The sequence below is a fragment of the Dendrobates tinctorius genome, unplaced genomic scaffold (assembly GCF_039654945.1).
Source record: "Dendrobates tinctorius isolate UK_male_01 unplaced genomic scaffold, ASM3965494v1 ptg000008l, whole genome shotgun sequence".
Lineage (NCBI taxonomy): Eukaryota > Metazoa > Chordata > Amphibia > Anura > Dendrobatidae > Dendrobates > Dendrobates tinctorius.
Window position 1 is genome coordinate 24,958,549 of NW_027361676.1, and position 13,244 is coordinate 24,971,792.

Genomic DNA, 13,244 nt, shown 5'->3' on the forward strand with positions numbered 1-13,244 from the left:
AATCTAAGTTTCCTGACCCTAGTATTATATTTACCATCACATTCAGCCATTCCCAGTACCACAACTTCTGACTGACCAGCCCTCAGATTAGCGGTCACAAGTAAAAATAGAAAAATATGCAGCGTGTTGAATTAAATTTAGAAGTCTTTATTATAAAATTGGGCAGAAAAAATGTGCAAATCTCGCCAACGCGTTTCAGAATTTAATTGCAATGAATAAGAATTAAATTCTGAAACGCGTATGCAAGATCTGCACATTTTTCTGCTTATGTATACTGGTGCGACTTTCTAATTTTCTAATAAAAAATTCTGAATTTTATTCAATGCACTGGATATTTTTCTAATTTTACAAATGGTTTCCTAACTGTGGCACTGCAGATTTCCTTGCGTGGTATCCATGGAGAAGGTGAGCTGATATTTTTCTCTCTTTTTAGCATAACAGTCACAAGCACTCAATGTAAGTATATGAAAGCCTTGTTGTGGCTACATTGAGTTGTGACTTCAGGATCACCTAGCAAACACTGGAGTGATCCGGTAGATTACAACCTTCAGAATACTGACCGGAGTGGCAGCAATAAAAGATGGAGGAGGCGGCTGATAAGTATAATATCAGGGAATTTGCGTTAGTTGCACCACTCTAGCGCTGAAATAATAAAAGCGCTGAAGATAAGGTTCCAATAATGTTCTCCTGACCCATAACGTTGACTAGACAAGAACAATGGAACTTATCTAACCTGAAAGTCATTACACATTAGGAAATTAGCTGTGGTCTTGTCCTAAAGTAACAATTGTGAGTCGGATTTGTTAGGAATTTTTCCAAATTATGAAGAGTGGCATGTCAAATTATTAAAAATCAACCGGATAACCTTAGTAAATCTACCCCAGTGTCCTTAACATACACACCCTCAAACACATTTAAATGTTCAGCGAACTAACAACATTACATTCCTATAATGGCTTCTAACCATTTCAATGTGCTTTAAAAATATTGTGACTAGCTTTTTGTTATATTGTTGTGCTTAATCCGAGAAACAGTTTATATAGCTTTCTTAAGAATTTCACTTCTTTTCATTCTTTATTTTTTCTTTATATTTAAGATATCCTTCAGTGATGTCATGAGGAACAAGGCAAGGCTGTCAATTACAGGAAGTGTTGGGGAAAATGGACATGTTCTGACACCAGAATTTCCAAAAGCAGTGCATGCAGTGAGTCCTGGCATGAGAATGAATGTCAGTGTGACTGATCTCTCGTGATTGATAAGAACCTTTTGAGTGCCTTACACAATGGTCTTTCTTGTGCGTTTATTGTCAACGTGGTGAGAGGCATCCAATATCTTGAAGACTTTTTCTTTTCTGAACAAGAATTCTATCATCTCAATGGATTTCATCTTGAATAACAAAATGGATGCTTGGTTGGAAATAAAAGGGAAACAAAAACAATAAAGCAGAAAACACAACTCAATTTTCTACACTTATTCAAGATGAAGCTTGACTGACATGCACAGCTAAAATTGGAAGATCTGTTTAATCTAACTTAAAACGTACAGGCAACACACCAGTTTCTGAAGCCACCGTTGTTAGTCTCTTGATTCATATGACTTAAGCACACTTGACATCAACTGCATCAAGATGTGACATTTTATAAGATAAAAAGAGAAAAATCAAACATTAAATATGGATAAAAAAATATTTTTTGGTATTTTCGAAAAAAAAGGAAACAATGGCTTTTCAATAAATTGCTTCCATTCTGGTTGTATATGTATATAAAAATACTATAAGAGGAACATAAGGGTTACATCATTAGATGCATATTTTCAAAGCCAAATATACATTTGCTGAAGAGAAATTAAGCCTATTTAAAACAATGGAGTTGTGTAACAAAGTATTATTATTATTGATAAAAGCAAATCAGTGCTGTATATTCTAACCTTTAATTGATGTTACATTCAGACCACTTGATAATGCTCAGTATTGAAAATAAAACTTTTTTTTGTTTCCTATGATTTCATCTACAGATTGAGCGTTTGCCATTGGAGTCTGATCATTTTTACTTTTGTCTTGAATTTATTTAATTTATCTTAAACAGTTTTTAAAAAAACATCATAAGCTAATGGGGGTAATGGTTGAAAGTTTTCATTTGTTGTAATCATGCTAAAAACAAAAAAAAAAATGACATTATCCTTCCTGAAATTTATTTAAACACCAGGGATGCCCCACCTTGCTGAACTCCTGTGCCAGACAGGAAACTATTTTTGTTTTTGATAATGTAGTATTCTCCTTTGGTTATTGTTATTACAGTAATATCAGATTTGTGATGTTCCTTTAAAAAAAAAAACATTACGAATGTTGAAAGTGTCAAATGTGTAAATACGATATTCACTAACCTCATTTAATAATTATATTAAATGGAAGGTATTGTGAGATAACGAGCTAATATTTAAATCAAGTTTATATGTCCAGACTTTATTTTGCTGTCCTTCTTATTCCATGCCGCTATATATATTTTTTTAAAATCTTGAAATATTGCAGTTTCCACTTCTCCATAGGCTGACATTTACTGTTTAGTTGATGTCACTTTTTAGCAGTCATATGCATAACATCACAGGCAAGATTACAATGAAAATTAACACATTTTTATACAGTTGGGTGCAGGAATCTATATATATATAAACGCCTTATCGTGTCTGTCTGTAACCAAAATCGTGGCCCGTTGTTTGGTCGCGGCTGTCAGGCCCCCGCCAGGCCGCGACCAATCAGCGGCAGGCGCAGGCCTTAATCTGTAAAAAAGAGAATTAAAATAAAAAAAAGTTATTCTCACCTTCCGACGGCCTCCTGTCTTCTTTCCACGCGCCCGGCCTCGCGTTCCCAGTAATGCTTTGCAGCTTAGACCGCTGATGACGTCACTCTCGCGAGAGCGAGAAAGAAGACCGACATCATCAGCGGTCTAAGCCGCAAAGCATTACTGGGAACGTGAGGCTGGGTGCACGGAAAGAAGACAGTAAGCCGTCGGAAGGTGAGAATAACTTTTTTTATTTTTTAATATTTTTGTGCAGGGCCTTGGCACTGATTGGTCGCGGCTACAGGGCCGCGTTGCTGATTGGCCACGGACAGAGGGCCGCGACGCTGATTGGTCACGGCTACACGGAAAGGGGGGTGAGGGGACCATGCATACCAGGAAAGGGGGGTGAGGGAACCATGCATACCAGGAAAGGGGGGTGAGAGAACCATGCATACCAGGATTGGGGGGTGAGGGGACCATGCATACCAGGAAAGGGGGGTGAGGATACCATGCATACCAGGATTGAGGGGTGAGGGGACCATACATACCAGGAAAGGGGGGTGACGGTGAGCATACATACCAGGATTGGGGTGTGAGAGGACCATGAATACCAGCAAAGGGGGGTGAGGGGACCATGCATACCAGGATAGGGGGGTGAGGGGACCATGCATACCAGGATAGGGGGGTGAGGGGACCATGCATACCAGGATTAGGGGTGAGAGGACTATGCATACCTGGATTGGGGGGTCAGGGGACCATGCATACCCCGAAAGGGGGGTAAGAGGACCATGCATACCAGGAAAGAGAGGTGAGAGGACCATGCATACTAGGATTGGGGGGTGAGAGGACCATGCATACCAGGATTGGGGGGTGAGAGGACCATGCATTCCAGGATTGGGGGGTGAGGGACCATGCATTCCAGGATTGGGGGGTGAGGGGACCATGCATACCAGGATAGGGGGTTGAGGGGTAGCATGCATATCAGGATTGGGGGTGAGAGAACCATACATATCAGGATTGGGGGGTGCATTATTGTATCATTAAATCTTCAAAAATAAGCTGCATATATATTCTAGAATACCCGATGCGTTAGAATCGGGCCACCATCTAGTATACCATATATATGTTAGGCGACTTAGGTTAGCAGATCTGGCAATATGGCTGCCCTCATAATCATGTACAGAAAAGAATAGAATTAGAATAGAGTTTTGATTACAAAAAAAATGAAGGTGCTATTTTTGTATTTGAAGAGAACACATTCAGGAGCTGTAACCATTAAAATAAGACATTTTTAATTAACTTAGTTTATTTTCTCCAGTTTAGCAAAGTAGTAACAGCAATATCAAGATGATGGATAAGACTATTAATCTCACGCTTACATTGTAAAAGTCATAGGTGAACAACTACTAATTATTTAAGAACAGTGGACAGCCACAGACTTATGATTTTACTAATTAACACTTATCAAAAATGCTGACAAGTGTCTCTAATGGAAAGCTAAAGGACCTGGCTTTCTAGCAAAAGTCTGAACAACATTAGAGCGATTACCAATCAATAACAACTTAGTGATGGTTGTGACAGTGCTGGTATAGTTCAAAGCTGAAAATCTTGCGATAACATAGGAGTGGGGCAAAGGGTTGTGGGATCTTACTCTATGTGCCGTTCAGACACAACTTTTGCCATTAGGGATACATTTGTGCATTTTTGATAATAAGTATTATTTAGTCAAATGCTCAGACTTTGGCTGCCGCAACTGTTGCAGTCACACATGGGGGATAATTGTGCAAAAAATACTATAATTCTTGGTGTTATATTTTAGGATATCTGCTAGAATAATCTTGGATAAAATATATGTTTTAATATTAGACATGCTACCAACTAGTGATGAGCGAGTATACTCGCGTTGCTCGGGTGTCCTCCGAGTATTTTGGCATGCTCGCAGATTTAGTTTTTGATGCCTCAGCTGCATGATTTGCGGCTACTAGACAGGCTAAATACATGTGAGGATTTCCTAACAAACAGGCATTCCACACATGTATTCAGCCTGTCCAGCAGCCGCAAATCATGCAGAAACTAAATCTCCAAGCACGCCGAAATACTCGGAGGACACCCGAGCATGCTCGGAAAAACCCGAGGAACGAGTATACTCTCGCTCATCACTACTACCAACAGGTTTATGGCATAGCTATGTTATACTTTATCAATTCAGTTTATAATTTTCATTTTTTTTCACCAATCGTCTGTGAATTGGTGAAATAATTTTCTGAATGTTTACAATAAAGCTGTAGACAAATACAGACACAAGTTTTCCTTTTAAGAAACCTAAAAGGAGTTCTGTATGGTGTTATTTCTATCCACACAATCATGTTATATATTGTCATCATATGATGAGTGAATCTGTAGAAATTAATTTGCCCAAATTTAGCAAAAAAATTTGATTCATATTTAAGTTGTACAATGTGAATTTCATTTCCCTTATTATATTTTGGTGTCTCTTTCCACAATCATAACTTAAAGGCATAATAAGCAGGGGGCAAAAAAAAATTAAACCTGTCACCCATTTACCTGTGCTGCTGTCACAGCCCCCCTATGTGCTTTCTCTTCAGCTCTTCCCTCATCTTCACTTTTCACCAGGGCTTCAGACAACTTGACATGTGATCCCCGAGGTGCTAACTAGGCTTTAGGCAAAACGTGTTGTGAAGTCAGGACATCACAAATGTGTATCGTGAAGCCTGATGCCTACTTGGCGCTGGGGATGGTTGGTGATAAGTGAAGATGGCAGAAAAGTCAAGGAGCATGCCTGGAGTACGTGATGGCAGGTGAGTGATGAGCTGTGAATTTCTTTTCTTGGCCTTACAACTGTGCAAAATAGATGCCAACTGCCTTTTTGTTAAGTTGAGACAAATCAATTAGCAAAAATTAGATTAAGATTTAGGAGAATCCAAATTTTTGTAAAATTAGAGGTAAATTCTAATCTCCCCAAACAGATTTGCTCTAAAAATTATTATATAAATGATATGATTTCTTCACTTCAATTCCAAAAAGTTTTCTGGTATTAACATTATTAAAATTTCTTATGGTTTATACTTTTTCACAATCTAGAAGTAGTATAGCGGTGATCTTGACCATTTAACAATTCGGTCAATTGCGACAGCTGAATCTAGATGATTACTCAAATGGGCAAGACTACCTCTGTCATCTTATTAGTCCCTAACCACATGATCATTAGGGCATCAAAAGTGGCTCCCATGACTGCCATGACATATGCGTATTGGGTTATATTAAAACGTATTAGTTAAGCACTGGCAGGCAAGCATCGCAGGAGCAATGAGCGATTGTGATGTTCCCTGATATGACCAAAAGAAACAACTAAAGAGTAACTGTGGTTTTCGCTTTCATTTCATAAATCAAAAGGACACAATAAAATAAGAAACTTTGTAATATCTTACTTCATTGAAATCTGCATCTTTCTCTGCCAGGACTGATCCTTCATTTTCAAAATTCTCAATTCAGGGGTAAAATCTGTATTTAGTGAAGGCAGAATGTTACATTACTGAAATAGGTCATGGTAGTTGCAACTGATAAGATTTTATGTGTAAGTAAAGGGGGTTTTACACGTAGCGATATCACTAGCAATATCGCTAAAGCATCACCGATTTGGTGACGCAGCAGCGATATCGCTAGCGATATCGCTATGTGTGATACTTACCTCCGACCGGCTCCCCCGCTGTCTGTCGCTGATCGCGCAGCTCCATTTCTCGTCAGGCGCTTCCTGCTGGCGCCGATGAGCGACGCGTGGACGCGGATGGGAGGACGTCAGGATCGCCTAGTCTGAAAGGTAAGTAACGACCGCTGCATCGCTGCTGCATCGCTAGTGAGATCTGCCTGTGTGGCAGCTCACTAGCGACCATTTAGCGATGCACCAGCGATCCTGACCAGGTCGTATCGTGGTCGGGATCACTGGTGCATCGCTAAATGTAAAGGGGCCTTAAGAGAGAAGGAGGGTGGTGTTAGAGACAGAGACTCCCTCTTCTTCCACCCTCCCTTCAAAATAATATTTTATAAAAACCAACTGTCATCTCCTATCTCAGTAATGTAACAATCTGTCTTCACTGAATACAAATTTAACCCGAGAATTTAAGAATAAATGATCAGGACTGTACTACTGATTTCTAAAATAAAAAATAAAACCATGGTTACTCTGTAAAGTTTGATAAAGTTTATTTAAAAAGAAATTCCATTAAATTAAAAAATATATATCTGTATATATAGTATATATATTTATATATATTTATATATACAGGTGCTTCTTCCAAAATTAGAATATCATCAAATAGTTAATTTATTTCAGTTCTTCAATACAAAAAGTTAAACTCATATATTATATAGAGTCATTACAAACAGAGTGATGCATTTCAAGTGTTTACTTCTGTTAATGTTGATGAATTTGTTTCTTTTTTTCTCTCCATGAAATATACTATTATTGTGCTTAAGTAATACAATCTTACTGAATTAAATGGCAAATTGTGCTACACAACACACTGGGGTTAATGATAATGGAATGCCATGTCAGCCCAAATTCCCTAAAGTGCCAGGAAGATAATATAACTAGCTCCCTGCAGCAAAAGAACTGCTAAACCCAACATTTAAGGGGAATACTGTGTACTACTGGGACTTAAATGCAGGAAACTTATTCCCACATTTGAACTTTGGCCATACACGACCTTTATGATATTTGGTCATCTTGTTCCCTTGTTATAATGCAACTGAATAATATAAATTGATACACCAAATATCACATAAATAATTAACCATGACTATAGGAAAGATGTATATCTTTGTACCGTGTTAGCCAGTGGACAGAACCATGACTATTTTTTCCAGTTATTATACAGTTAGAAAATTATGTTATGTTATAAAACTTTTAGGTCAAAATAATTATACTTACGGTAATTTTCAAAGAAAACCTAAACACAATTGGTAGGTTTTTTTGTGTAAATTTTTCACATATAAAAATAAAAAAAAAGATGCTTGTTTTGTTTGGGTAAAATATTAAAACCACACCTTTTCCAGAACAGACAGAAAAACAATAATATTATACAACCCCCCAAAAAAATACTGACCTTTTAAAATAGACCTAATAGAATAGGCCCCCAAATGACTTATTTTTTTGTATATAAAAAAATGGGGAAAAAGTACAGTAAGAATATGCAAAATACAAAGCAATCTGTATTTTTTTTTATTTTAAATCATTTAATCAATAACCATAAATAAATTTGATGAAAGCATATACTTAGTCACTAAAGACTAGCTTTACTGCATAGATACAAAAACACAATAACATTGTAGACAGTTTAGTAAACCCATACGTTTTTGTGCCAATTCCATCAAAATTCCAATATAGCTTAGAAAGTTTCTTGATTTGCGCTATAGAACCAAGCATATCTATGCATTAGACAGGCTTTTCATTGATTTTAGTGGAAAATGGATAATGCTTTGTTTCTCCTGTCAATGTGCTGCAGGCGAATGCATTTTTTTCCATTAGTTGCAACTGACCACTGGGACTTCCGGTAGTTAGAAGCTTTGTGATCAGTTAAACATCAGGAATTCTAATAAAACAATTGCTTAAACTGGACAACTTCTTTAAAGGGAACTTGTCATGAGATTGTGGCTGCACGAACAAAAGTTAGAATGCACCATATACAGATTATTTTGCTATTATTATGATTTTGCTTATATAGCGCTATCATTTTCCGCAGCGCTTTACATACATTATTGTTGTCCCTAATGAGGCTCACATTCTAAATTCACGATCACTATGTCTTTGGAATGTGGGATGAAACCGGAGTACCCAGAGAAAACCTGAGCAAAGATGGAGAGAACATACAAACTCCTTGCAGATGTTGTCCATGGTGGGATTTAAATCCAGGACCCTAGTAATTGCAGCCAAGCATCCTTATCAAACAGTACAAAGTCCCACTGAGTACATCCATTCTGAGCCTCAACATCAGATCAGGATAAAAAATGCTCTGTTTCATGGATCTCATTCTCCGCCATTTTCCAAGATATATGAATGGTTTTTGTGAGACTCTATGGGTCCGAGTGCTGTCTGATATAAAATTGGACAGCAATGAGACATTTCATATGAATGAGTGGATGCTATAATACGCTGAAATACTCAGGTATTTTAGAGAACATAGTTTTAATGGATGGCCGCAAACTGTGTCTCAGATGACTAGTATGAAGGAGGTCCACAATGGCTTATCTCTGCCAGCTTACCTAGACGAATAGGTCTTTTACTTAACACACACAAACCTGTCAGTTTTGGGAAGTGAATCAGGGGGAAGCCACCAGGCACATGCCTCAAACTAGTCCTCTAAGAAGTATAGTCTTGGAACAACTTTTCTAAAGTATATTTTCTTTGAAATGACAGTATAGATCTCATGACAGGTTCCCTTTAAGTTATTTTGTTAAGCTAGCCAGCACTAATTAGGTGCACAAAGAAGTAGAATGTTTGTTATATGGAGTAAAATAGTTGATCAGAATGCTACTTCAATTTCTAATAGAAAAAGTAATTGAAAAACTTGTAATTTACTGTGTATTCTTTGGCTTCGAGCATTATATGTCCTAAATTCTTACCCCTATGATAAATATTAACAGATGAAAAATTTATAATTGAAAACAACCTGATGCAATTTTGTGTTTCATAATTACCCAAATATCAGACATGAGTCTATACTACAATTACCAAGAGATATTTTTCGAACTATAAGATGCAGTTTTTTCCTCCCAAAATGTGGAGGAAAATGGGGGGTGCACCTTTTAGTCCGGATGTACTGACTCTGGCTGTGGTGGAGAGGTGGGGGAGCGGTTTTGGCGGAGCAGTGGGTCACAGAGGCAGGAGCTGACAGCTCCGGCTAACTCCTGTCCCCACTGCTGAAGAGAAATGAATATGCACTGCATTCCATGGGCATGGAGGGCAATGAATATTCATTTCTTTCTGGTATGATTGGCCCCATCCTGTTCCTGATATGATTGGTCCCATCCTTATCCTAGTATGAGTGGCCCCATCCTATTCCTGGTATGATTAGTCATATCCTTATTCTGGTATGATTATCCCCACCGCGTTCCTGGTATGCATGGTCCCATCCTTATCTTGGTATGACTGGCCCCATCTTGGTCCTGTTATGCATGGCCCCATCAGAAAAAATTAATAAAAACAAACCATTACACTTACCTTACTCTGCTCCCTCGTAGCGCTCTGCTCAGTTGCCGGAATACTCACCCTGACTGTTCATCACAGAGAGCGGTGAGTATTCATTCCTCTTCAGTAGCATGCAGTGTCAGCCACCAGCTTCCTTCTTCCTGCGGTCATGTGTGCCGATACTTAAGAGAAATGAATATTATGAATATTTCTCTTAAGTATCCACACATGGGATCAATCATACCAGGAACGGGATGAGGCCATTAATACCAGGCTAAGGATGGGACCAATCTTACCAGAATAAGGATGGGACCAATCATAAGAGGATAAAGATGGGACCAATCAAACCAGGATAAGAATGGGACCAGTCAAACCAGGATAAGGATGGGGCCAAGCATACCATGATAAGGATGGGGCCAAGCATACCAGGACTGGGACAGGGCCAATCATACCAGGATAAGGATGGGACCATGCATACCAGGATAGGAATGGGGCCAATTGTACAAGGCGTGGAATGGGGCCAATCATACCAGGATAAGGATGGGACCATGCATACCAGGGTAAGGATGAGATGAGGGCGATCATTCCTGCCAGGATAGGGATTAGGGGAACCATTCCTACCAGGATAGGGATGAGGGGGCCATGCATACCAGGCTAGGGATGAGGAGACATGCATACCAGGATGGGAATGAGGTCCATGCATATCGGGATAGGGATAAGGCGCCATGCATACCAGGATAGTGATGAGAGAGCCATGCATACCAGGATAGGGATGAGGGGCCATGCATATCAGGATGGGGATGAGGGGACCATATTTACCAGGATAGGGGATATTAAGTACAGAATTGACTACATATTTGGCTTCCGTTTTTTTTTCTTAATTTCATCCTCTAAAACCTAGGTGAGTCTTATGGTCCAATGCATCTTATAGTCAAAAAAATAAGGTATGCTGTAGGATACAGGATAGAAGCTTCTACAGAAATTGGCTTAAACATATTTGAAATCATTTATGCTTAAGTTGTGCTATTTCACTCAGTCAATTTGTGGCAGTAAATGTTCTGATAATATATAGAATTATTTTTGTTGTCAATTCTGAGTAAATAAGAAACATTTGCTTTTTAATGACATATTTATGGGTCAACATATTCCCATGTATTGTGATGAATTTTTGGAGCAAGAATTTTAAATTATTAATCCTATTTCACTATAATATTTTGCTATGATTCTCGGTGTATAAGCTTTCTTGAAAGCACAGTTTTTTTCTATTAGAGTACAAAGTTGTTTTCTTCAGTTGCAGCTAATATCTCATTTCATTTCATGGTAATTGGAAGACGTGACCTGTGCCCTTCTGCTGTGCTGTGGTTTATTATAGCCACAGAGTATTTTTGTGGTGATGACTGATGCTTCTGTATGAGAACTATTGCATTGCATTCAGTGTATATAGCGATTACTGCAGCCATTTAGTTTACAAATATTCTAAACGGGTGAAATGTAATTTGGCTGGCGGTCTTGCAGTTGTAAAATTCACTTTGCAAAATAGGTTCAGATAGACTGATTTTTCCAGTTTGCGTGTAGTACGTATTTGTCTTTTATTATCAGAACCTAACTTCTGACATATTTTTAGGCACATTTCTCCTATCTCTGTGTTGTGATATGCCCCCTTATGAATAAATTGACATCTAGGCGTTACTGTTCCCCTTCCAAAGTGGCGTGTCTCTACATAATGATGCTGTCAGTACTGATGGTACAATTTTAGATTGTATTGAGACAGATGACAATGAATAACATCCAATTGTTAATCCATATATAAATTTCTAGTAAGAGTAACAAAGGAAGAACACAACACAGAGTGAAAAGGAAAGTTGTTGTTTAACTTTTTTCGATTTTAATGCCAGTATCATTTTTTCAGCCATGAAATGATACGATTCATACTGTTCAGTCGGTCATCATTATAAACTGTATACACTGGGAAAATTTCAGCAGTTAACTTATCAGTATAGAAGGTATCGATATTAGACAAAACCACTTTTAAGCCTCCTCCTACACATAAAAGAGCTGTTGGCTGGATTTTCTATGGCCGACAGTTAACTCCACTAACACCCTTACACAGGAATGCTCGGCTATGAGCTCCTGAGTTCTGCATGAGTGAGCCGATACCAGACTCATCTGTCGGCGGCTTATCAACAGGGAGAACAAAAGGATCAACTGTTGAAAATCAACAAATCAACTCCGTTGGATCCATCTCTCATGTGTGAGGGTAGCGTCAGTAATCCCCTTACAAATTAGACAGAAAGTTGATCCCACTGGTATTGATGGGTTCATCTGTCTTTAGTCTAACGTGTATTAGGGTCTTTATAACGCTGGAGGCAGATACCACAGGATCTCATCATTTGCAATAGGTGATAGATATAGCTGAACTCATGCTCTGTTCTCCCCTTCCCACAGAAGCATTTGTAGAAGCTAGTCAGGCATAATAATTGCCGCCTTAGGCCTGTTACACACTTGCTTTTTTTTGCAGCGCGTTTTTCCCGCAAAAAAACGCATTGAAAAACGCATACAAAAGCATACAACTGCTGCGTTTTTTTCAAGCATTTTTATGAGCATGCATGAAAAAAACGCAGCGTTTTTAAGCGTTTGTATGCGTTTTTAGTGCGTTTTTACCGCGTTTGCGTTTTTTTCCAACATTAGGTGGCCACTCACACTAACCCAAACCATGACTTTACTAACCCTAACCCTGACCCTAACCCTAACCCTAACCCTGACCCTAACCCTAACCCTTAACCAAACCATACTTAACCCTAACCCTAACCCTGACCCTAACCCTAACCCTAACCCTTAACCAAACCATACTTAACCCTAACCCTGACCCTAACCCTGACCCTAACCCTAACCCTTAACCAAACCATACTTAACCCTAACCCTAACCCTGACCCTAACCCTTAACCAAACCATACTTAACCCTAACCCTGACCCTAACCCTTAACCAAACCATACTTAACCCTAACCCTGACCCTAACCCTGACCCTAACCCTGACCCTAACCCTTAACCAAACCATACTTAACCCTAACCCTAACCCTGACCCTAACCCTTAACCAAACCATACTTAACCTTAACCCTAACCCTGACCCTAACCCTTAACCAAACCATACTTAACCCTAACCCTGACCCTAACCCTGACCCTAACCCTGACCCTAACCCTTAACCAAACCATACTTAACCCTAACCCTGACCCTAACCCTAACCCTAAACCCCCTTAACTAAC

At 38.8% G+C, this 13,244-nt stretch overlaps 1 protein-coding gene across 4 annotated transcripts in view; it reads left to right on the forward strand.

Moving 5' to 3' along the window:
- Positions 1-2,001, forward strand: part of GRIA2 (glutamate ionotropic receptor AMPA type subunit 2) — a 341,569-nt gene extending 339,568 nt beyond the window's left edge. For 2 of the 4 annotated variants that reach the window (XM_073576524.1, XM_073576534.1), the window contains one exon: positions 1,097-2,001. In XM_073576524.1, the coding sequence (XP_073432625.1) occupies positions 1,097-1,252 (156 nt within the window). In that variant the 3' untranslated portion in view covers positions 1,253-2,001. The remainder of the gene's footprint in view (positions 1-1,096) is intronic. The other 2 variants (XM_073576506.1, XM_073576499.1) reach the window with 1 other exon arrangement.
- The last annotated feature ends 11,243 nt before the right edge of the window (positions 2,002-13,244 follow it).